General features: G+C 39.0%; 3 protein-coding genes across 4 annotated transcripts; 2 read left to right on the top strand and 1 right to left on the bottom strand.

The window, feature by feature from the left end:
• The first annotated feature begins 12160 nt into the window (after positions 1–12160).
• Positions 12161–15039, top strand: LOC115689765 (protein RER1A-like). Its single transcript, XM_030615920.2, has 4 exons — positions 12161–12260; positions 12673–13047; positions 14196–14376; positions 14632–15039. Exons 2-4 carry the CDS (start codon positions 12692–12694, stop codon positions 14683–14685), a joined length of 591 nt encoding a protein of 196 aa, XP_030471780.1. The 5' UTR covers positions 12161–12260; positions 12673–12691; the 3' UTR covers positions 14686–15039.
• A 1928-nt stretch (positions 15040–16967) lies between these two features.
• LOC115688537 (probable pinoresinol-lariciresinol reductase 3) lies at positions 16968–19824 on the bottom strand. Its single transcript, XM_030614363.2, has 5 exons — positions 19448–19824; positions 19198–19332; positions 18411–18648; positions 18116–18319; positions 16968–17281 (listed from the first exon to the last, which is right to left on the bottom strand). Exons 1-5 carry the CDS (start codon positions 19631–19633, stop codon positions 17115–17117), a joined length of 930 nt encoding a protein of 309 aa, XP_030470223.1. The 5' UTR covers positions 19634–19824; the 3' UTR covers positions 16968–17114.
• A 2941-nt stretch (positions 19825–22765) lies between these two features.
• LOC115688437 (2-alkenal reductase (NADP(+)-dependent)-like) lies at positions 22766–25409 on the top strand. Of its 2 annotated transcripts, none has more exons than XM_056309020.1 (5): positions 22766–23026; positions 23879–24056; positions 24160–24326; positions 24508–24590; positions 24810–25409. In XM_056309020.1, exons 1-5 carry the CDS (start codon positions 22868–22870, stop codon positions 25186–25188), a joined length of 966 nt encoding a protein of 321 aa, XP_056164995.1. In that variant the 5' UTR covers positions 22766–22867; the 3' UTR covers positions 25189–25409. The 2 variants fall into 2 exon arrangements, with proteins under 2 accessions (XP_056164995.1, XP_030470118.1); XM_030614258.2 differs by having other exon boundaries at positions 22767–23122.
• The last annotated feature ends 330 nt before the right edge of the window (positions 25410–25739 follow it).

Here is a 25739-nt window from a genome sequence, read left to right as displayed (position 1 = left end):
TCACCAAGAACTAAATCGATTTTCCTTAGAATGGCCTTGAATTCGCCAATCTAGGCCGGATCAGTCTGGTTCTAGGGTGAACTGCTCTCGACGCTCATCCCTAGCAGTTATCGATCCACTTACTGTTGATAGATCGATAGGAATATTGATAAGATAGATAAATCTTCTATAAAGTTTCATTCTCATTTGCGCTCATTAGCGTATCTCCATCTATATAGGTCGTATTGTTAATATATGTGCACCTTAAAATGTTTTACGTATTTCGAAACAAAGTAAAAGTAACGAGGCGCAAAATTAAGGGGGAAAATAGTAAAAACTCCAAAAGACCTTTTAGATAGGGCCTAATACCCTAAAAAACCTTCAACTTTAGCTTTTGTCCCAATCTTACCTTTTGTCTCATAAAAAACCTCTAACTTTAGGTTCAGTCCTAATTCTATCATAAACTTTTTTTTGTCCTATAAAAACCCCTCAACTTTAGGTCATGTCCCAATTTTATCCTAAACTTTTTTTTGTCCTATGAAAAACCCCAAACTTTAGGTCATGTCCCAATTTTACCGTCCAATCCCAATTTTACCCTAAAATTTTTATAGTCTCATAAAAACCACAAACTTTTACTTGAGTCACAAATCTCCCCCATTGACCTCCGTCCAAAATTTCTCATTGACAACAGAGTGATGGAAAACTCTCAAGCACAAGCTCTCTCCAATCGCGAGAAATGGAACATTCCCAAGCACGAGAGATCGACAAGTGCAAAATCACTAAGGGCAATTTGGACGGACGGAGGGTTAATGGAGAGCAAATATGGGACTTAAGTAAAATTTGGTGGTCTTTTATGAGACAAAAAAATTTGAGTGAAATTGAAATTGGACCTAAATTTGGGATTTTCTTGTGAGATAAAAAAATTTTAGGGTAAAATTGGTTCTGGACCTTAAAGTTAAGGGTTTTTATGAGATAAAAAAAGTTTATGGTAGAATCGAAACTGTACCTAAAGTTAAGGGTTTTTTATGGGATAAAAAAAATTTATGGTAGAATTGGGACATGACCTAAAGTTGGAGATTTTTTATGAGACAAACGATAAAATTGGGACAAAAGCTAAAATTTGAGGTTTTTTTTTTTGGGTATTAGGCCCTTTAGATAGAGAATACTAGTTACTTTTTTTGGCCATAAATTTTCATTGGTATGCATAATTTTATGATGTGGCAACTCTTTCAACCAAATGGCCACCTAAGGCAATTTAACCAAACTCTTTGTTGCTTCATGAAAGTCATGAAGAACTCCCACGTGAAATGAGGTCACTCTTTCACCTCTTTTGTGTTATGGATGCTCGTGTGAGTTATGTTAAAAAGTCTCATATCGAAATATTGAGGTAGTTTGGGGCGGATAATAATTGGCCCATAACTTTATTGACTTAAGTTTTATTATTGTAATTATAGATTATTAATTGTTCAACAAAAGTGAGCAAAACAAAATCTGCGATGCAACAGGAACTGTCCTTTCAAATTCTACTATAAAAAGTTTCTGCAACACTTTTAATTGTCTTTAATAGACATGTCCGTTCATGTCATTTGATTCATGACTCTTCAGTTCATGTCTTTTCATTTTCTACCTATATAAATTAAAATAAACTATTCTTCCTTAAAAGTAGAATATACAACGTTCTAGATTTAATTTAACAGGCATGTCTGTTTATGTCATTTCATTCGTGACTCTTCATTTCTATCTCTTTTCATTTTCTAACTCTATTATTTAAAAGTAGAATATACAATGTTCTGAGTTTAGTTTAATAGACATGTCTGATTCCTGTTTGCATAGTGCTAATACAAACAAATTTGAGGTATTGTATCTTGGGATGTGTAGTACGTAAATCTGCAAAGCACCGTTAGCAAGAATTAATCCCCTTAAGATTGTTAGATACGTAACACAATACTGTTTGTTATAACCAGTAAATGAATTAATCATAAATAATAACTCTAAGAAAGCGATAACAAATGAACTCTAACAAATGCAGCCACTAGACGGAGTGAAAGGGTTATTGCCTAACTTTGTGCTCGGCATTGACTTTGGAAAGTCCCCAGGCCATCTTCTTTGAGAGATGCATTCTCCGAACAAGAAAAGGTTTTAAGTGCGAGAGTTCCTTCTCTCGGTGTGATGAGGTAGAGACGCGTATGGATCCTCTGTGGACTCTCGCCCGAAGTTGCATTGGCTGACCGCCACAGTCATTCGACTTTGCCCTACATCATGTGGGAAAAACCGAATGGATTGCAACAAAATTAAAAAGGAGGTGAGGTACGGATTATCGAATCTCCATAAGGTGATTAGTTTTTGCCAACGGTTCTTGCAGATTTATGAACTATGCCGCCCAAGATACAATACCTTGAACATATTTGTTTTAGCACTATGCAAATAAGACTCGGCCGAACTTTTCTCGAATCGGCACACTTAGACATGAAATGGTTTTCTAAACTCATAACGTTGTAAATTCCACTTTTAAAGAAGAATAGTTGATTTTAATTTATAGAGTTAGAATATGAAAAGACATAAACAGAAGAGTCATGAATGAAAGGACATGAACATACATGTCTATTAAAGACAATTAAAACTGTTGCAAAAAATTGAAAAGATATGAACTGAAGAGACATGTCATATAAAGATAATTAAAACTGCTGCAGAAAACTCCCTAAAGTAGAATTTGGAAGGACAGTTCCCGCAGGTTCTATTTTGCTCACTTTTGTCGAACCATTAAAACATAATTACAACAATTTACGTTTGACGGGTAGGTTTAATAATCTTAAAAATTCCCAAAAAAAAATCCAAAGCATCTAGTTTAGGGAATTAGGAATAGTCAAAGTTAATAATGTGAAAATTAGAACCCTAATCTCTCCCATCCCAACCCCAAGTCACGAAGTTGTCGATCATCGACGATCGAAGTCCGCGAAATCTTAGAAAAGCCTATCACTTGGCGTGTATCGCCCACTGAAAATCAAAATACATGCGCGGATGTTAATAGTTGCCAAAGATAATATGCAAATAATGGTTGAAGCTGTAACGCAAAGATAAAGACTAGTCTCCACGTAAGATCGCTTGTATTCAAGATTAGACCCTTCCTTTACTTCGTAAAATCCCCAACCTCCCTCTTTATAAACGGTTCAACTCCGTGCAAGTGTCACGGACCAAAGAGCACCACATCATGAAACCAAAGGAACACTCCATCAACGATTCGAAGGGGACTCATTATAGCTGTTAGACCGTAAGGGGACTCAATCTTTACCCTTGGATTTGTTTGACGAGAATTGATGCTCTCAACTGTTGGATGAAGCCAATTTTCACAGTTAGATTAATGTGACGAGGATCAATATCCTCCATCGTTAAATCAAGTGCATCTCTACCCTCGAATTGATTAGACGAGGATTGACATCCCCTGTTGTTAAATAGTGTAGAAGATCAATGGTTGTAATTAGAGGCCTCCCCTTATTTGTATCACCACTTTCATTGAGAAATAGAGCATTCTCCAAGAGTTTCTCTTTTCTACTTTCTCTCTCTAAGAACTCCCTTCCTTCCTTGAGAGTGTGAGTGAGAGCAAGGCTAACTTAGGCCCAACTGAACAATTCAAGGTGTTAGGGTTGCACAGTTTGCGATAGAAAGAATGGTGCCACATGCAGGTCGATTTTTCCATATTAAAAATACTGACATCGACACTACGTTTGGGAGCACCAAGAGAATGGAATTCGTAGAGCGAGTATATCCTTCTTCACGGTTGCTTGGCATGCACCGAACTATACCTAGAAATGTGATCTTGCAGTAGTGCAAATATAGAGTTTGCGAAACCCGTCTTCGGTGTTTGCAGAAGAAGGGCCTAAAGGAGGCAACGTGGGGCTGGAAACGAAGGGACATCGCCGACAAAATCAAGGGTCCAACTTCTCATCAACGGCCATTCCTTGTCCACGCGACATCTTCAGAGAAGAGATAGAGAGAGAGAGAGACAGGGAGGACATACACACGGAAAGAAAAGGACATGAGTTAACATGATGTTGGCTTCTCGCTGACGCACTTTGGATTCATTCGCAGTTTTATTCGATTCCCCACTTGCCGTCTTCAATATAAATTGTCTGGGGTGGTAAAATTTGTAGGAATGTACGACGAAACGAACCAATTTCACAAAAAAAAATCGTTTTAAAGGTGTTTATACTTGTGAATGGTACTGTATTTTTAAATTTTAAATAAAAAATTTAACAAGGGACCATCAATGGCCCAACTCAATAAGCGATAAGCCGAGGCCGGATGTATTCGATGCCCACATATTATTTAAATTGATAGACTGTGTAATTTGAGATAAGCGATTTATAACTTTTGGAATGCATAAAATATTAGCACGCATATATGACTAACATATATACATCTAAATTCACTCATTTTTGTATTAGGATCATATGTTATCGTGCCATATCACATTGTGCATGGCTAACAATTTTTGACACGACATGAAATGAGACAGAAGAAGACCGACAAATTTTCGACAAAAACCCGTTTCTATCTCTCTTTTGTGTTTGAATTTCAAATATGCACGAAGAGAAAGGATACCTATCTATGTTCTTAAATAGTAGAGTTTATCTTGAGCACTATTATTGTGTAATAGAATAATTTTAACTTAAATGGTATATTTCACACTGTATTATTCGTTCAATTTGACCAAATCCATTTGACTAGGAAATTACTTAAATGATACTAATGTTGAACTTGTGAAAAGTTAGGGCCATCGATAACAAGAATGTTGATGGTTATCTGATAAGGTAATTAAAGGAAGTAGGTGATTATTCAATTATTCAATGCAAGGATAGTTTCCAAAAGCCTAAAAAAGTGAGACCAATCAAGATTACCCAATACGCGGATCGATCGAGTACTTGGAATGATAACGAGAACACGGAGCACTACTCACGGATGTATAGGGATAGATTTCTTCGTAATAATTTATTGGAACGAAATTTGTCGATTCGGAATGAAAAAACATTTTCAAAAATCAAATATAAATTATTCAAACTATCTTATATATATGGATGAGCATGTTAATTAGATAATAAAAAAAACATTTTCCTTTTCCTTTTTAGTTAACATATAAGTTGTGTTATGTACTTATGTCTAAACACGCACGTATGTATATTGGGTTTATTAAATATTGGGCCGTAAGGCGAGCCCCTAGTGATTTTTTACAAGCCCATAATTTGTCTACAATTTCGGCTCCGTTTGTTTCGTGAAAAATAAATGATTAGGAAATTATTTTCCAAAAAATGATTACTTGTATTGCTCACATAAACGGATGAACGAAGAATATTTTCATCATCCATAAAAATATATAGACATAAATTGTTGTTGTCATTAACTAAGAATACAAACAATCATTTTTCGTTAAATATTTTTTAAATTATTTATTTTCCGGCAAAAAAAACAAAAGCATAGGTAGCAAATGATAACCATTCTGTTCCAGAATGAGTTCTTGAAACAGAAATAGATTTTTCTATTTCTGGTTCCAGAATGAGTTTCTGAGAAAAGAAACCCGTTTGATAACGATAAAAAATTTCTATTTCTGGAACAGAAACCCGTTTGATAACAAAGACAAAATTTCTATTTCCGAAACAAAACCCGTTTGATAAACAACAGAAAATTCTATTTCAGAACAAAAATCCATTTTTTTAGAAATGGAATAAAAATAATTAGAAAATCCAAAAAATTCCTAAAAATCTCAAAAAAATTCAAAAAATCCAAAAAAATTTGAAAAATTCTAGAAAAATTCATCACAATTTCCAAAAAAAAAAAATTCAGATTTCGGGAAAATAGGAAATTTGTTGAATTTTTTCAAAAAAAAATCAAAAAATCAAAAATTTCAAAACTTCATAGAATGGCTTAAAATACCAGTCGCCACCCACTTTTAGTGAAATTTAAATTTTTTTAGGTACCCAAAAAAATCAAAAAATAAAAAATTTTAAAACTTCACAGAATAGTTTAGAATACATGTGGCCACCCACTTTGAGTGAAATTTAAATTTTTTAAGGTGCCCAAAAAAATTCAAAAACTCAAAAATTTCAAAACTTCACAGAATAGCTTAGAATACCTGTGGTCACCCACTTTGAGTGAAATTTTAATTTTTTGAGGTGAAAAAAAAAGAAAAAAATCAAAAATTTCAAAACTTCACAGAATGACTTAGAATATCTGTGGCCACCCACTTTGAGTGAAATTTAAATTTTTTTAGGTGCCGAAAAAAAAATAAAAACATAAAAAAATCAAAAATTTTAAAACTTCACAGAATGACTTAGAATGCCTCTAGCCACCCACTTTGAGTGAAATTTAATTTTTTTTAGGTGCCCAAATGGTATTTTTTATTTTTTTGATTTTTTAATTTTTTTCGGCACCTAAAGAAAATTAAATTTCACTCAAAGTGGATGGCCACATGTATTCTAAGCCATTCTGTGAAGTTTTGAAATTTTTGATTTTTTGCTTTTTTTTCTTTTTTTCGGCACCTAAAAAAAATAAATTTTCATTTAAAGTTAGTGGCCACAGGTATTCTAAGCCATTTTGTGAAGTTTTGAAATTTTTGCTTTTTTGCTTATTTTTATTTTTTTCTGCACCTAAAAAAAATTAAATTTCGCTTAAAGTGGGTGGCCACAAGTATTCTAAGTAATTCTGTGAAGTTTTGAAATTTTTTATTTTTTTATTTTTTTCGGCACCTAAAAAGATTAAAATTTCGCTCAAAGTGGATGGCCACATGTATTCTAAGCCATTCTGTGAAGTTTTAAAATTTTTGATTTTTTGCTTTTTTTTATTTTTTGAGGCACCTAAAAAAAATAAAATTTCGCTCAAAGTGGGTGGCCACAGGTATTTTAAGCCATTCTGTGAAATTTTGAAAATTTTGCTTTTTTGCTTATTTTTATTTTTTTGGCATCTAAAAAAAATTAAATTTCATTCAAAGTGGGTGGCCACAGGTATTCTAAACCATTATGTGAAGTTTCGAAATTTTTTATTTTTTTATTTTTTTCGGCACCTAAAAAAATTAAAATTTCGCTCAAAGTGGATGACCAACAGGTATTCTAAGCCATTCTGTGAAGTTTTGAAATTTTTTATATTTTTATATTTTTAATTTTTTTTGGCACCTAAAAAAATTAAATTTCGCTCAAATTGGGTGGCCACAGGTATTCTAAGACATTCTGTGAAGTTTTTAAATTTTAGATTTTTTTTATTTTTTATTTTTTTTGGCATTTAAAAAAAATTAAATTTCTCTCAAAGTGGGTGGCAATAGGTATTCTAAGCCATTTTGTGAAATTTTGAAATTTTTGATTTATTTATTTATTTTATTTTTTTCGGCACCTAAAAAAATTTAAATTTCGCTCAAAATGGGTAACCACAGATTCTAAACCATTCTGTAAAGTTTTGAAATTTTTTATTTTTTGCTTTTTTTTCCCACCTCAAAGATCGTGACTTCCAGATGAACATGTGTTTTGAAGAAAGAGTTCTCTCAGAAATGATTCTCATTTTTTATCTAGAAATAGAAAATCTACTTTTTTTTTGTTCTGATTTCTGGTTCAGAATCGGTTCTGGAACAAAAAGTTGTTCCATAAATAGAAAAATAGAATTGCGTTACCAAACGGGTTTCTGGTCCAAAGCTATTTCTTGGAACAGAAAACCAGTTCTGGACAGAACCAGAATGGTTATCATGCGCTATCTTAATTTCTGAGTCGGGCCCATAGCTTCTAGGTAAACCAGATCGGGATTCGTCGGTGGTGTAACGTTTGCTCGTAACCTTGAGACCATTCTCGATTTTCCAGTTATATATTAAATATTTTGCTTTAGTCCAACAAAACATAATCAACTGAATCATTTATAGTCTCCGTCATATTCAACTGTACTGATTTTTTTTCTTACAAAAACACAGTGAATAAAGAAATCAACCAAAAAAGAAGCAATGAATAAGAAATCACAATTTTACTTAAAGTACAATATATCGTGTTTTCCTTTTATTTACAAAAAATTACGCAGAGCAAAGAAATCCTACTCCTTTAAATAGCGTATTTATATTTCGTTTCGTTGTTTTTACATTTCGAATGCATTTTTAAATCCTTCGTGATCCAGTAATGCCACTTAATTCGACATTCGGATATTTCAAGAATATCGATAAGGATAATTCAGTTTTAGTTTGTTGAACCACAACTTTTATATCTTTATCCCATAATTCAAATATATTGTAAACAATCGATGAAAGATATGGTCTAGTTCTTACTACAGTCGAACCACCCTTCTCTGGCCACAGGACCTCTTGGTGATTTCCAGCAAAATGCCACATGCATCACCGAGATGCACGGAAACGGAACAACCTCATAAAGATGCAAGCAAAGATGAGGTTAGGGTTTCTTTTCGTTCTTTTTTGAGGACCGCGAGTAATGTATATTGCAAAAGGCGTGACTTTCACTTTCACTGAAAATCTGAGAGTGAGCTGATTTTTTGTTTAGATATATTGATCCGGTCCAGGTGGACAGTTCCACACTTGGAATTGGGAACTTGAACGGTACTCACCGGTTTTAGTAAATTGGAACCGGGAATCGGACCGGTCTCCATGGAAAATGCCGGTTCAGTCCGATTGTGGGCAGTTCGAGTTGTTTCCGATTCCTTTGCACACCCCTAATATAAAGAGGGTTTTGAGCATTAATGATAAGCATAATCAAATTGGGTTTTTTGGTCAATTAAATTCTAGAAACCTACCTATGGAAGCTTAAGAGACTAATTTGCTAGAGTCAACTACTATATATATAAAAAAGAGTTTTGAAGATTAACGATGATCACTTTTTCTTAGTAAATTAAATTCTAGAAACCAATCTATGGAAGCAATCTAATTTAATAAAGGCGAGTGCTTCAAACATTATTATTATTTTTTTAAAGTCTTCAAAAACAATATTTTATCTTACATCTAAATTCCATTTGTTTCCCTTTTGTGGATTGTAATTTTAATCCTGCAAAGGCTATACAAGGCGACAACAAAAGTTACCCACAAAACATCATTTACCATTATAACATATGTAATATTTTTTTAAAATAATTAGGATTAATACCACAAAACATCCCAAATTAATACACATGTGACAAATTTACCCCAAACTAATTTTTTGATCACAAAAAATCTCAAACTGGTACACCTTTGATAAATTTACTTTAAACTAATTTTTTTACCACAAAAAATCCTGTACACCTATCACAAATTTACTCTCTGTTAGTTTTTATTAAATTGGATTAATACCATGAAAATTTTCAAAATAGTATACCCGTGACAAACAAAGGGTAAAACCCCAAATCGCTACACCCGTTAATTGCCACATGTTACCCAACTCAATAAATTAACGGTAAAATTTAATGAAAACTAACGAAGGGTAAATTTGTGACAGATGTATCGGTTTGGGGTTTTTGGTAATCAAAAAATTAGTTTGGAGTAAATTTGTCACATGCATACTAACTTGGGATTTTTGTGGCAGTAACACAAATAACTATCTTAGTATCTCAATAACAGCAAAGCATGAAATATCAGTCATAATTAAAATACACATGTGCTCTCTCCCACATATTCAATTCATGCGCAAGTACCAAGAAGTCTTCCGAGATGCCGTTCTCTGACTTTTGGTTTCTTACATTGCCCGTCCTTGTTTGTGCTTTAGACTATACGAGGGTCCTCTCTTGGATATAATTTTCTTAGAGTAAATTAAAAGTAATTTTAGCCTAATCTAACTTACTTTGTTAAACTAAAAGATTAAATAATTTTGTTGAATTAATTGAGCTAAAAAGGCAAAATCGATCAATTTTACTTCACGAGTTCTCCTATTGTGTATAACCCTGTGAGGATCAGGACAACAAATGATATATGTATGATTCATCTGAGGCTTTATCGATTGATTCGGTTATTCCAAATTTGGCTATCGACCTAAGGAAAAGAAAACATTATAAAATTTATTTTTTTATATAACAATTCATTACAAAGAGATAGTTATTGTTTTCTTTATATCAGTTGCTTTTAGATTTATTGATGATATATTTATTTTTACGGAATAATGAAAAAAATCTAAATGTATTCCCGCGCAATGCACATGTGTGAAAACTAGTGAAATTCAAGTTTTACTTTAATTGTGTCGACTTGCTTAACATGACGAATGATGATTCATGAATGAGATTTGCCCGTGTCATTCGAAAGTGGCGCATACAACATATTAGATAGGATGCCGTTATTTCGCGAAAAATAAATGATTTGAAAAATATTGTTTTTAAAATGATTTTTTTTATGGCTTATAAAAATGAATGAATGAATGAAAATTTTTTTTGTTGTCCACAAAAATATTTACATAAATTATTATCGATAATGAATATATTTTATTTACTAATTATTTCAAGCGACACAAATAATTATTTTCGAGAAAATATTTTTCAAATTATTTCTTTTTTCACAAAACAAACTGAGCTTAAAGCTATTATGAGACCTTTCGTGGCGTATAGTATGTTACAAGATATAAGAGTCGTACCTTCTTGCTTGAACTTTATCAACGTTAATGCCGTCTCTTTTGAATCGTCTTCCCTAATGCAATCACGTCTTTGATTTTTCACACGCAACCATAAGTCTTCACCATTTAGACCCACTCAAGTTTTTCTTTCTTCTTTGGATTTTATTTTATTTTATTTTTTGCCCAAAGGCTAACTTAATTTATTAAGGGAAATAATTTTTCAAATCGAACGCTAGTGGATGATGAAGTGTATTGTGTGTTAGGCATCAATTCATTGCATGAGGGTAGAGTAGTCTTGGAACACTTGTTAAGTAATACTTAATAAAGATTTATTGTGATTTTCATTGCATTAATTATGTATAACACGGGAGGCGAAGTATTGAAAATTCTAATTTTTCCTTGAAGGAGTGTTTAGTAAAATCGTTTAGGTTATGTTTGGTCGTCTGGATTTTTAACAAGATAGGATATGACTAGATCTTGCTTTGTCAGTGCATGGTGAATCGCGATAATAAAATCGAATACTTTCATGTCCTATTATATCCATGTTTAGTATGAACAACGTATCAGTATAAATAAATTTGAAAATGCACAAACGGAGATAGCAAATATATCTTACGATTCACTGCTAAAGAAACCACAAATACACAATCGGAGATAATCTTCATCAATTAATCCATGATTACAAAAAAGGAACTCATTGCAATATTCTAGAGCCACCGGTTCGACTGTGATAAGAAATGTAAATGTGCTACTGCAACCTCGACAGGGTAAATCATGCGTCGAATGTCGAATCTAGTAATATAGAAAAAAATATAATCATTCACCTTCTCAATTTCGAAAAGTATAATGCTTCGACTTTCTCACTTACTCCATTTTTATTTACTTATTTTTTCTTTATATTTCCCTCTCTTTTTTATTCATTTTCTTTTGTATTTCCTTTTTATTCCCTTCCATCATTTCTTAATAGAAATTTTAATAAGTAATAAAATATACTAATATGCCTAAAATATGTAATAAATATAAATACAAAACATGTACGATATATATTACAAAATAGAAAGAAATTCAACTATATAAATAAAACCGGTAATAGATAAAAAAAAAATTACGGTTATTTTGAATTTTCTTTTTTTATATTAGAATTCACATATTATTTATACATAGTCATTATTTTAATTTTATAAATTTAATAAGTTTGTTACTTGAAGAAAAAATAGTTATTATACCATAAATATATCCAATCCACCTTTATCCCATCTCTTTCGTCATATATTCTTATGTCTATAATCCTCTTATACCCGACCTCATCCTATCTTAAGGAAGAACCAAACACATGAAACGATAAATTTCATCCTATTCCGATTTATATCGTGCTTAGATGACAACATGCATGATTATTAAGTTTTCCGCGTACGAGGAATACGCGCTTATACGCCACCAAAATGCCAAAACGACTAAAAACAAAAAAAAAATACAAAAAAAAAGACAAAAACAGGGAAAAGTAGAAGACGACGCTCGATGGGGGGACACATAATAAATTCAATAAAATAGAAAAAAGAAAAAAAGAAGTCGTCATACGAAAAAGGCCTGAAAATCTCCTCCCCTCCCCCGTCTCTCTCTCTCTTACTCCGTCTCTCTGCTTGTGTAGATCTGCCGCTGCTCGCTCTTTCAGCCTCGCCTCGCCTCCTCCATCGTCTCGATCCTTCCTTCAATCTCCCTTCAACGCCGGTCTCATTCCAGGTCAGCTTCTCCTCCATCGATCCGCTGCGCTCCTCCCGATCTCGACCCGACTTTCCCTCGAATTTCCGTGCGGTTTTCTCGAGCGATTCGTGGCTTAGCTTGGCTTCGGATCCTCGGGGGGCATGTCCGGGTTTTCCCGGGGTTCGCCCCTCCTGGGGATCGATCGATTCCTCGTTCGTTTCCTGGGACCCGTTGTTCGGTGCAGTTGATGATGCCCTAATTTCCGCGTTTTGTCTGTTCTTGGAAGGGGGGGGGGGGGGGGAGGGTTTCTGAATGGGTTGGTTCGTTGTGGCGGAAATTGCGCATTTTGAGCGAGGTTGTGTTTCCGGGTCGTGTCAAGCCGCGATTTTGTGAGAAACCCAAATGCGGTTTCCTGCGTGGTTGATGGATTTGGTTTTGTTTTGTGCTGCAGGGTTTGGTGGTTGGATTCGATGGAGGGAGCTGGGAGCGATGCTGCCTCGGCGGCGGCGGCGGCGCCGATAGATCAGTGGAGGCACGACGTCTGGAGGCTGTACCAGCATTACCTGGATAAGTCCACCCCCCACGCCACCTACCGGTGGATCGGGACCCTCGTCCTGGTGGCCATCTACGTCATGCGCGTCGTGTACATCCAGGGGTTTTACATTGTCTCGTATGGCCTGGGGATCTATATACTGAATCTCATGATCGGGTTCCTGTCCCCGTTGGTCGATCCCGAGTTGGAAGCCTCGGACGGGCCGATGCTGCCGACGAAAGGGTCCGACGAGTTCAAGCCGTTCATCCGGCGGCTCCCGGAGTTCAAGTTCTGGTAATTGAATATTCCTCCTGTTCTTTTTGGCCCATTTTGCTGAATCCCCTTTTTCTTGCGCTAGGGTTGAATTGTTCATCAGAATGTGTATCTCATTCGATGCTTGCAGTCATTTGAAGTTTCTCTGTAGGTTGGAGGCATTTGCAAGTGCTATTCTGGTTTGTTTGTTAGCTTGTAACTCTTTATTGTTAGGTCGCTTATAATAGTCTTGTGGTGTAGTAGTTCATGGAAGATTGAGTGGCTTAGTGGTAGTTCGCGAAAGTGTTCATCCCCAAATAGAGGCTATGTCGTTGAGGCGTTGGTGAGTGGACCAGGAAGTTGAATACGAAAGCAAAATCTACACAATCTTTTAATGACCTTTAAAAGATTCGGTCTTGTGAGATCCTAGTTAGTTTTTTGTCATTTTCTACAACTTAGTTTGGCTAATCTATGGCTTGCACCGAAGTTACTTCGTGAGACGAGTTTCTTGGAAGTGATACACAAAGTCGGTAGTATGTATCCTCTTGCATTGGTTTGATTTATGCTCGTCTTTTCTTGCTTTTGAATTTATTAATCTGAAGATGTTGTCTCCCTTGTTTTTTCATAATTAGTGGCGCCTAGAATTTAGAACGATGAACATAACAGTATGTTAGATGATGGTTGGTTGAGCTGTTATATGTGATGCCAGGCATGGGAGCTGGTTTACTTGAAAAACGGTGTTAATTTCTATATCATTCCCTATTAACATAATAATACTGCATGCGACTGACAAATCTTTGTCTTGATGCTTAATGTTTGACGTGGACGTGTTGTTTAACTCTGGAAAAGACGTGATTTTAAGAAGCAATTCTTTCATTCCTGCAAATTATTTGTGGTTACACTCTTAGAATTGTTAAACAAAGATGCTGGACTAAAGTAAAGTTATGATTTAACTTGACTTGATAGTCATAATAGCTCTGGGCCAAGTAGGTTATTAAGTTTGTCTGAGCTGTTGCCTCAGGAAGTATGGTGTTTTAAGACTGTTAAACATCAACGAGAGAGTTGCCTTATATGTGAACCTTTTCTCCAGCTATTAAGCTTTTTTTCAATTGGAAAGTGCTTTCTCGGTCATTATGTGTGCACTGTGTTGAGTTGAGTTATCACTTGACTGGTTTCTTTATGTTTTTCAGGCACTCCATAACAAGTGCATTTTTCATAGCATTCCTCATGACCTTCTTCTCCATGTTTGATGTTCCCGTCTTTTGGCCCATATTGCTCTTTTACTGGCTCGTGCTTTTCATCATGACAATGAGACGTCAAATTGCACACATGATCAAATACAAGTATATACCATTCAGCATTGGGAAGCAGGTGAGATCTCTTTGTAGTGTCGGTATATGTATTTTTCTTATGAACTGTGCAGTAGAGATTAGTTTACAAATGGGTTTACAGAAGGGTTGTGAAAAAAACTTACTGGATGCTTGGATATGGTCCATTTGTTTAAATACCAATCCTTCACATGGCTTTGCGAACGAATTTGCACACTAGTTTGTTCTGGTTACTGCAACTTTTACTACTAGCATTATCACCTTTCAAGTAATGGCTGCAATTCTATTTATTTTGCAGAAGTATGGTGGTAAGAAATCTTTTGCTAGTACCAGTGGCTCACGTGGGGATTAAAATGGGGCAGCATAGTATTGCAGTTGGGGAATTTTGGACGGAAGATGGTAGAATGGTTGCTATTTGGATATTCATGATATCTGTTCCTTTTTCGTTTTCACTTCAAGGATCTCGATTGATGTTATATAAATTTGGATACGTAGTTTGGAATGGATAGATCAACTGTACCATCGCCTTTCCAATGTTGGTGGAAAGAGGTGCTTATAGCTGCCAAGGGATGTTCACCGTCCCGAGGAGTCTCCTTCCTGGTACATGATAGATTTCGTCTGCGTTGAATGCCGACACTGTCCTTGTAACCCTTCTATTATGTAGTAAGGAAATTTGACTATCAATGATACTGGAAATTTTTTTCAATGTTCATGACCCGCTACCTGCATTCTTTTTCCTCTATACTTTTTGGGGCTAAAGCAGGTCATGGCATAATGTTGGCACTTCACGCAGCGTCTATTCAACTTCCATGTATCTATGAACAAGCCCTTGTGCTGTTCGGCGGTTATGTACCGAACCTGCTTTGGACCTAAATCAAGAATGGGGGTCAAAATTGTACCACGACCAATGAGAATTCTGATCCAAGTGAAATTACTATACTGGTATATCGAGCAGCTGCACTTTAGAATTTCAAAGCCTTGGGGATAGATGTAAGACTGTAATTTCGCCATGCTGATCTGCTAATATGGTGAGACCTTAATTCACTGGACTTGTCTGTCAAATCAGGGCTATGTTTTCTTGGATCCCTACGACCATGCTTTTGGTGGGTTAAGATTGATTGAGATAAAGGAAAACACGACCCATCAAATTAGGTATCTAGTTATTCCATATGTCAAATAGGGAGCATGCTTGGACATTATATTAGCAGGTGGCCAAAAAGAATGGATCGAGCATGTTGATCTTTTCGATTTGGGGATCCTGACTCTTAGGCTCCGTTCGGTTCACTTCGCTTTGCGGAAAATATTAAATTTCTAGAAAATATTTTTTAGGAAGTCATTTTCTTGGAAAATGACATAATTTTTCGGTGTTCGGCTGAAATTTGAAAAAGTTTTGAAAAATATTTTCCATTGTTCGATATGAAAAAGATTTTCTTCATTGCACTACTTTTTATAAATTTTTTTTTATTTTTTAAAAATATTTTTAATTTGTTTTTCCTTCTCCTTCTTCTTCCTCAGTCGGTCGCCGGCCAGCTCGAGCCTCGCCACAGGCCGGCGAAGCTCGAGCTCGCCAGATTTCGGCAAGGTCAAGCCTTGCTGGCATGTGGCGAGGCTTTGGCTTGCCTCATCTGGCGTGGCCAAGCTTGCCCGAGGCCGGTCAGGTGAGCTCGGGCCTCGCCAGATCCGGCTAGCTGTGGCGACCTCGAGTGAGGCTCGAGCCTCTCCCAGCTCGCCGGATCTGGCGAGGCCCGAGCTTGCCCGACCGCCGTGGCCGGGGACTGGCCGGAGAAGAAGATAGAAAAGAAAAGATAAAAAAAGAAAATTAAAATATTTAAAATGAATGGTGAAAGAAGGAGGGGAGAAAATATTTTCCTCTTTTCAAAAAGAGGAAAACATTTTCCTCAAAAGTGAAGGTGTTTTGTCCATTTTCTGGAAAATGTTTTCCTTGGGAAGTTATATTCCGTGAAACGAATATCGGAAAACCCGAAAAACGTTTTTTCGGAAGTTATTTTCCGTGAAACGAACGAAGCCTTGATAACTCGCGCTTTGGCATCAAAAGCTAGTCAAGTACATACAAAAACCGTAGAGTCAGAAATAACAGCTGCTGCCTCTAGCTTCTAATTCCGAATGATTATAGCATTCTTTGTCTATATCGAGGAAGAACCATGAAAATTAATCATCTCAAAGGAGTCGCAACTTCCAAAAGTAGAAGCTTGACTAAAAGCAGGCCTAATTAAGGTAAAACTTTGCAAGAAAGCACATTAACCATCAAACATGCCCGAAGCATTCGAAGACATGCTTGAAGCAATATGCAGGAAAAAAAGGACGATAACAAAGCAATTTCCAAGATCTCATTCTGTTCATGACCCGATATGCATCAATAGGGAACATTGTTGCTTCCGTTGTGCCATCCGTCACCAGCAAAATCTTCCAGCCCCGGAACATTTTTCGTTCTCCCTAATAGTACATGGGAGCTTCTTTTTCTTAATATCCACTATTTACATGGTCAACTTGACTTATTATACTTTGAACATACCTAAAATATTTTCTAGCGATTCAAAAGCAAAAGAGAGGATTGAATTGTACGCTTTTCCAAGATAAAATGCTTTCAAAAGTTATGAAATGATCTTCTGCAGGTGTTAAATCTTTACCCTCATGAATTTATGGAAGCTACCTTCTTCAATTCAGTAGAAAATATCATGTTCGGTGTGCTCATGAACAATGGAGCACATATGAGAAGAAAAATGCAGAGTTACACATTTCGGAGAAACCTAAACATAGCTGCTACACAAGGGTGTCCAAATACTCACTGATGGTAGTGTAGTTCAAGTGTGGATACAGTTGTGTCCCCTCCAAACCCCGAGACGACTCTATATCGAAGTACGTTTGATCACCCTTTATGAAGACAGAATATATGAAAATGAACAGCATGTTGTCTGGATACGGAGTCTCTGCATCACGGCAAGCCACGTTACATGTAAAATTATTGAAGAAGTTGCTTCAGTAATAGTATAATTGCCAAACAATGTCTGGAAAGAAAAGCGAACCTTCCTTACATCCTCCAGTCCATAACAAAAATCATTTCCTTGATAACAAATGTACCTTTACTTCATTAGCGGAAGCCCTTTGTCTTTCTTTTTCTTTTTTATTGTTTTACAGTTTTACTTGGGGAGTCGAGGCAAAGTTCTCTCAAGAATGGCATTTACCTTAGACTGCTCATGTATAACCCTGCTAATTCTAGCTGTTCATCATATGCCTGTTTTTATGTACTGGATTGGACTCATCCTAAAGAAAATCAGCTTGTTTGGGACGTACTGTCCTTTAAACGTCTTCTGTACTGTCCAATGTATGATTCCTAAACTTTCACTCACCCGAAGCTGTGCCAGTGCCATTTATCAGGGAGCCTATTCTACTTGGGAGCACTTAGCATAATCCCAAGCCTTTACTAAGATGGAGCAACCTTGTCTCAGAAAGTTTGGCATGAAGCGAATGCTTAGCCTAGACTATGTGAGTCGAATTTCCTTATACAACTATCACACGGTAAGGACACAAAATTGATGGCATTGGATTTGCAGCACCCATAGACAGTGTGTTCATGAGTTTCTACCAAAAAGAATTATAGTTTCTTTCTTGTATGCCTCTTTATCTGTAATTTCTCATTCTCCGGCAGCACCAGTATTGTGGTCGGGACTCTGATGAAATGTTTTCTACACTACTAGTAACCATGCTTAACTCGTAACAAATTCGTACATAAGTTGCACTGTACATAATATGAGAAATAGTACCTCTGATTTTATGTAGAAGCTCTTCTTCTGATACGTACGTCTTCTGGAGCTTCTTTTTGATTTTGGTCTCCCAAATATCGGTTAGCTCATTCATGGAGTAGACATTACCTGGGGGCCTCAAGTACAAAACCTTATTCAGTGTAAGCGGGTCGTCCAATGTACTTATGGTGAATGCTGCGACATCACATTCCTTCACGAAGACACCTGCAAGGCAGTGTATGCTCTCCAATTTTAAGCTCCAATAAATGACACAAATTGCCCACATAAACTAATTGAAAGCTACTCAAGAATGAACCTTTTATATTTCCGTCTCCATAAATTTTGATCTCGTCCCTTGGAGGTGCCTTGAGCTCCGGTTGAACCAGGGATGGAAGTAAACAGCTCATGAAAAAGTTGCAAGATACGAAGGTATAAGGAATGCCTTCAGCCTCCACAAGACGCCTTATTTGGGCCTTCCTTGAGTAGAAGTTGTAGTCCATGCCAGATATGTGAACCTTGTCTGGGTCCAAACCAAATTCCGAAGGAATAAACCTCTGCAAAAGGAGAATTAAGCTTTCTTCGTTTCACCTTAACAAAATTTTCAGCATTTTGCATTCAACTTCTCCTCCCACAATGTACATCGATATATTCTTTGGCATTAAACATTACTGCCGAAAGAAGAATGCAGTGCCACGCTTTACTTCCCAGTAGAGTCATATATATCTGATCCAGTGTCATTACCTATTAGTTAGTCAGAAACTACATTGCATTTCCATGTTTGCATCATAATTTGTGTAATTGTCTCTATATATAATATTTCCAATTTAGGGATCAAAACAAAAATGAACCTAAAAGCTGAATTCAAGACATACTACACTGTCTATTCAGACTCATTAGTCAAGAATCAGTATATGTTATTGGGTTGCCTTGGCCTAGCTTATGGCATTTTGTTCAATACAGAATGTCCCTACAAAATATTTTACTCATTGTTCCAGTGTTACCAATCGACATTATCACAATAAAGAAAATTACTTTTTAAGTCAAACCCACCAAAACAAAAAAAGACAAAAAGCGATCAAAGGGGATCAAAGAAAAGATGTTACATTGATAGAGCCAGCTTTCTTGATGGCCTGAATCAGCAGTTTCTGATCTGGGACCTGTGTGGAGCTCACAGCACAAATCACAACATCCACTTTCTTGATTGCTTCAATGAGACTCTCCTCATCTTGCAATGAACCCTGAAACACCCAGTAAGGCAAAAGAAAAAAAAAACACGCAACAAAAACAATATCCCCATGAAAATCAAGAAAGACCGAGCCAAGCAAAACACAACAGAGATCAAGAAGTGGGTACCTTGAGGAGGGTAACACCAGCATCGGAGAGAGACCGGAGCTTGACCAGCTTGTTGGGGTCGGCGAAAGCAGTCTCTCTCACGAGTGCGAAGGTCGGGTGCGAGAAGTTGAGGCTGGCTTTGGCCAATTCGTGGCCCAAGTTCCCGGTCGCTCCGACGATCAAGACTCTGCTTTTCTTGTTGTCCATTTCAGATTCCTGAGCAACCCCACCAAGAATCACTTCTTCGCTCGTTGAGGAGTGTTGCACCCTCACTCTACACTTTATACTCTTACTGTGGCTGTCCACTGCTCAGAATCAAGAGTCCTGTTTGCTAGGAGAAACCTTCGTCTCCTCGTCCCCTCCAAAACCTGAACAGGGCCATTCTCACAGCCATCTTTTCCGAGATGGGGTGATTTAAATTGAAAAAATTATCAAAAAAGTCATAAATTTATTATAATTATGTCAATTCAATACTAAACTTTTTATATTTGTACTAATTCAGTCTATCCGATAAATTTTGGCAGGTTAATGTGATCATTTTTTAAATAAGTTTTTTTTATTTTCTTTATCCTTTTTCTTTTCTTCCTTCTTTTTTTTTCCCTTATAGTGGGTGGACCCTCGCCCACGGCCACACCTCAAGATGGAAGGCGGAGCCATGTCTGAACCCGGCGTCGCCTTGATCCTTCTAGTTGCTTGACGAAATGCCTGACCCATCCCACTCACTTTAGGTAGTAATGCCACCAGAATTCAGTCAACCAGAAGAGGGAGAAGAACACTACAAGTGTCAAAACTTGTGTACGGCGCTCACTTTAGTGCCAAAAGTTTCTTTTGGATCACTTTAGTGCCAAAATTTTTGAAAAATGATCACTTAAGTGTCAACTCCGGTCAGTTTGGCCGGAAATCCGACGTGGCATTTTTTTATTAATTTTTGAAGCCGATGTGGCTCGCCGAAGGTTGAGTCAGCATGTACACATCAAAACGACGTAGTTTAGCATGTACACTTGGATTTTTTTAAATATTATTTTTGAATTTATTTTCTTTTTTCTTTTTCTTTCTTCTTCTTCTTCTACCTTGGGTCACCGCCGGTGACTGGAGGCCGGCCACCGGCCACGGCCGGCCGCCTGGCCTCAGCGACGGCGAGGCCGACCTCGCCGTCGCTGGGTTTGGCGACGGCGAGGTTGACCTCGCCATGGCCGGCGAGGCCGGCCTCACCGTCGGCCGGGTTGAGGCCGGCCTCGCCGGCCGTGGAGGGCCGGCCTCGCCGTCGGCCGGTTGAGGTCGGCCTCGCCGTCACCGGGTTTGGCGACGGTGAGGTCGGCCTCGCCATGGCCGGCGAGGCTCGACCTCGCCGGATCTGGGCGAGGTCGAGCCTCGCACGGCCATGGCGAGCCGGCCTCGCCGCCACCGGGTTTAGCGACGGTGAGACCGGCCTCGCCATGGCTGGGCGAGGTCGAGCCTCACTCGGCCGTGGCAAGGTCGGCCTCGCCGTCGCTGGGTTTGGCGACGTCGAGGTCGGCCTTGCCACTGCCGGGCGAGGCTCGACCTCGCCCAGATCCGGCGTGGTTAAGCCTCGCCGGCCGTGGCGAGCCGGCCTCGCCGTCGCCGGGTTTGGCGACGGCGAGACAGGCCTCGCCACGGCCGGCGAGGCTCGGCGTTGCCCGGAGATCCGGCGAGGTCAAGCCTTGCCGGCCAGTGGCGAGGCCGACCTCGCCGTCGCCAAACCCGGCGACGGCGAGGTCGGCCTCGCCAAACCCGGCTGATGGCGAGGTCGGCCTCGCCACGGCCGGCGAGGCTCGACCTCGCCGGATCCGGGCAACGGAGCCTCGCCGGCCTTGGCGAGGCCGGTCTCGCCGTCGCCAAACCTAGCGACGGCGAGACCGGCCTCGCCACGGCTGGTGAGGCTCGACCTTGCCGGATCTGGGCGAGGTCGAGCGTCGTTCGGCCATGGCGAGGCCGACCTCGCCGTCGCCAAACCCAACGACGGCGAGGTCGGCCTCGCCGTCGCTGAGGCCAAGCGGCCGGCCGCCGGTTACCGGCGGTGACCCAAGGTAGAAGAAGAAGAAGAAAGAAAAAGGAAAAAGAAAAGAAAGAAAAAAATTTCAGAAAAAATATTTAAAAAATCGAATTATATTTCCACGTAGACCGATTTTTTTTTTAAAAATTCCAACTCGTTTTAAAATTTTAATTATAAAAGGCACGTATTAATTTGACCGGAATTTCTCGCCGTTGGCACTTAAGTGATTATTTTTCCTCCGATTTGGCACTTAAGTGAGCCGGCGAAAACTTTTGGCACTAAAGTGAGCGCCGTACACAAGTTTTGGCATTTCTAGTATTCTTTTCCCACCAGAAGATGATGGAGTCTTTCCAACGCACCAATGAAGCCTGTACTCGATCACTTCAACCATCCCACTTAATTTAGGTAGTAATGCCATCAGAATTCAGTCCAAGAAGATGATAGAGTCTCTCCAACGCACCAATGGAGCTTATGCTCAATCACTTCAACCATTCCACTCACTTTAGGTAGTAATGCCACCAGAATTTAGTCCAACAGAAGACGATGGAGTCTTTCCAAACGCACCAATGGACCTTATACTCAATCACTTCAACCAAAAAGATCAGGGCTTTTGGCTGCAGAGAGAGAGAAGAGGGGGGGGGGGGCGGCGCCTTGAACGGGAGATTTGCAAGCCAGGGCTTTTGGCTGCAGAGAGAGAGAGAGAGAGAAGGCGGCGCCTTGAACGGGAGATTTGCAAGCCAGGGCTTTTGGCTGCACAGAGAGAGAGAGAGAGAGAAGGCGGCGCCTTGAACGGGAGATTTGCAAGCCACGTGGGTTCACAGTTGGTCGCCGCCTCGCTAGGGCCTCGCCCACGGCCGACAAGGCCATGGCGAGGCTAGCCACGCCCAAATCTGGTCGAGGCCGGGTGGGCAGCGAGGGCTTTGTAGCCTTTGCCTGGTGGCTGACGAGCCTTGCCAAAACCTCGCCGGCCATTGTGGACATAAAAAGAAGGAAGAAAAAGAAAAGGAAACTAAAAATTAATAAAAACTAAAAAAAATATTTAAAAATTACCACGTCAACATCATTCGGAATGAAATTTAACTTAACAAAACCGAACACTGTCCTCAGGGAATGCTTGTCGTGAGGCATCGACAATTGTATTTTTTAGCTCATTCATAATTACCAACAAAAGATGCAATTAAAGAAACTAGGACAGTCAACTTCATCAAGTGTCGTGACATGGGATGTTGTACTGGCTAGATAATGCGCGCAGGAGGACCTTTCGAGCAAAACACTCGTACAGACCACACGTTTTTTGGTCCTACATATCTCGGAGCCCAATCGCAGGAACACAGATCCAGAGTTATTCAGGAAACTCCTGCCGAGCCTGCAGAGAGAGAGAGAGAGAGAGAGAGAGAGAGAGAGAGAGAGAGAGAGAGAGAGAGAGAATGGAGGAGCGTAGAGGTGAAGAAGTGGAGGGGGTGACCGTGAGCAACAAGCAAGTGATCCTGAGAGACTTCGTGAATGGGTTTCCGAGGGAAGATGACATGGAAGTGAGAAGGAAGGAGACGAAGCTCAGAGTTCCTCGGGGATCGTGCGCAGTCGTGGTGAAGAATCTCTACTTGTCCTGCGATCCTTACATGCGCCTCCTCATGACGCCAAACCTCCTCAACAGATTGCTCCCTTCTTACACTCCCGACTCTGTAAGTGAGCTCAATCTTACACTCTCCGGCTGAGGAATGTCTAGGTTGTTACACTTTAATTTGGCCCTTCTTTGCTGGAAGAGCTATCCTTAGATGAATCTGGTCCTATGAGCCCGGTTCATTACACCTTCCGGATCATGTGGGCCCCACGTGGCTTGTAGTTGGGTTGGACCGGATGAAGCTGCGTCGGCATAATTCCATGTTCGAGATCCTCGACTCAAAATATTCAAGACTCGACTCAGTCCAGCTCAACCTCGGCTCAAATAGTACAAGAAACTTAAATTAAACATGCAAGTTTTAATAAGTTTTTTTTAATATTATTCCCATCTACGTACATATGTACATGCTTGGTTATTCGATTATGCTTGCCAACTACGGGATTCAAGTATTTTCAAACTCATGCTTGTCATGATTAAGAACTGCTCTTGAACTCAACTCTAACGAATCAAGCCTGCGAGCAAACTCGAACAGGTTATAAGTAGTTAGCTGGACTCGCTGTCACTCTTAAGCAGGTGCACATGCTCCCGAGCCAAACCAAGGAAATCACTTACAAGTTTCAAAGAACATTGAGAGAGAAATTAAAGAGAAACATGCTCTAAAAGAATCATTGATCTTACTCTGAACTCCACAATTTAGTGAGTCCCTAAAACGGAAAACAAACCGTGAACACCTAAAAATGGTTTTGCAGCTCATGTAGAATATAAAGCCAACATTCGAACACATTCATAGTTCATTGAGGCTGATGTTTGAATGCAGCCTATAACTGGGTCTGGGGTGGCCAAAATTGTGGACTCGGGCATCCCAGAATTCAAAGTGGGCGACTTAGTTTATGGCACGACAGGATGGGAAGAGTACAGCCTCATCACCAGTCCTCAAGGCCTCTTCAAAATCGAGCACACAGATGTGCCTCTTTCTTACTACACTGGCATTCTTGGTAATAAGTTAATTAATTCAAATCTCTATTTGTTTGCTGGTGAAGAATCATGCACATCAGTTGTGCATCAATTACCTGATTTTGTTGGGCATCTTTTTGTTAGGTATGCCTGGGCTGACCGCCTATGTCGGCTTCTACGAGGTGTGTTCCCCTAAGAAAGGAGAGTACGTCTTCGTATCGGCGGCGGCCGGTGCAGTTGGACAGCTCGTGGGACAGTTCGCAAAGTTGATGGGATGTTACGTTGTCGGTAGCGCTGGAAGCAAAGAGAAGGTTCGCCAATTTTATCGTGTTTCAAACTGTGAATGGGCCTCACGAGTTTGGCGGGGCTAAATCTAAGAATTCATTAAAAGCTGTTTTGCATTCTTTACTTCGAAGCTATAGAGGAGAGTCTCACTGTAAGAAAGTAGTGCATTTCTCACTCATATTGCTCTCTTTTTGGCCCCACACACAGGTTGATTTGTTGAAGAGCAAGTTTGGTTTCAACGACGCATTCAACTACAAAGAGGAGCGCGATCTCAATGCAGCTTTGAAGAGGTTAGTAGGCAGGAGACATGTCCAAAAACCTTATGCAGAATCAACGTGTGCTTTTGTTGGTGGCTTGATACCCAAAATGTCCAAAGACTCTATGCAGAAACATGCCCTTAATAGCTAAGATCTGACACTAAGGTTGCTGTAAATAGCTGCAATATAAAGAGATCATAAATAAGATTACAGAGTTGCCGTAACAATTTGTATATTTTAAACTGTTGGCAGATATTTTCCCCAAGGTATTGATATCTATTTTGAGAATGTTGGCGGTAAAACGCTGGATGCGGTGCTCCTCAACATGAGAGTTCGGGGCCGGATAGCCGTGTGCGGTATGATATCACAGTACAACCTTGACCCACCTGACGGCGTCACCAACTTGATGCATATCGTGTACAGCAGAGTCCGGATTGAGGGATTCGTGGTTTCAGATTACGTCGACCATTACTCCAAGTTCCTGGACTTTATGCTGCCTCACATCAGAGAAGGGAAGATAGTGTACATCGAAGACATAGCCGAGGGGCTGGAGAATGGACCATCTGCTCTGGTTGGACTCTTCAGCGGCCGCAATGTTGGAAAGCAAGTACTACTAGTAGCAAGAGAATGAGGAAGTAAACTTTGGGTGTGTGATCGACTCCATTGTAATGAGATTAAGTCATGGATCGGTATTTCTACACTCTGTACTATGATTGATTGTCTCCACAACATCATCATTGCAGTGAGCCTGTAAGGTAGTTTTCTCTCCGTCACTGAGGTTGCTCCTCTCCTCTCTTGTTATCTTCTGTGCTGACATTGATCTTGTGAATGGCACACAACTTCGGCTCATAACACTCTTTTACTTTCTAATGGTAAGTAGATATGTATCTCTAATTCACTCAAAATTAGAGAGAAGAGGAACAGCAAACTTTTTAGAGAAGTCCCGTCAAACCGACTGTTGTGATCATAATGACCATGAGAAATCAGAACTATAAAGCCACTGAAAATTACCAAAATAATGAAGTTCGGGCCATTTACTCCGGAATTCTGGATCATATTGTATCCGTGAAAGTTGGGAATAGTAAGATTATGGAAGAGAACATTAAACAAAGAAACAATTGAAAAAGAAACAATTGAAAGTGGATTGTTTCTAGTAGATAAGCTTTCATGATTTTCCAAAGG

Source organism: Syzygium oleosum, unplaced genomic scaffold (genome assembly GCF_021117445.2).
Source record: "Syzygium oleosum isolate NSW1041296 unplaced genomic scaffold, Sole_v2.1 Sole_v2.02, whole genome shotgun sequence".
Classification (NCBI taxonomy): Eukaryota; Viridiplantae; Streptophyta; class Magnoliopsida; order Myrtales; family Myrtaceae; genus Syzygium; species Syzygium oleosum.
This window is presented reverse-complemented; position numbering and strand designations above follow the sequence as displayed.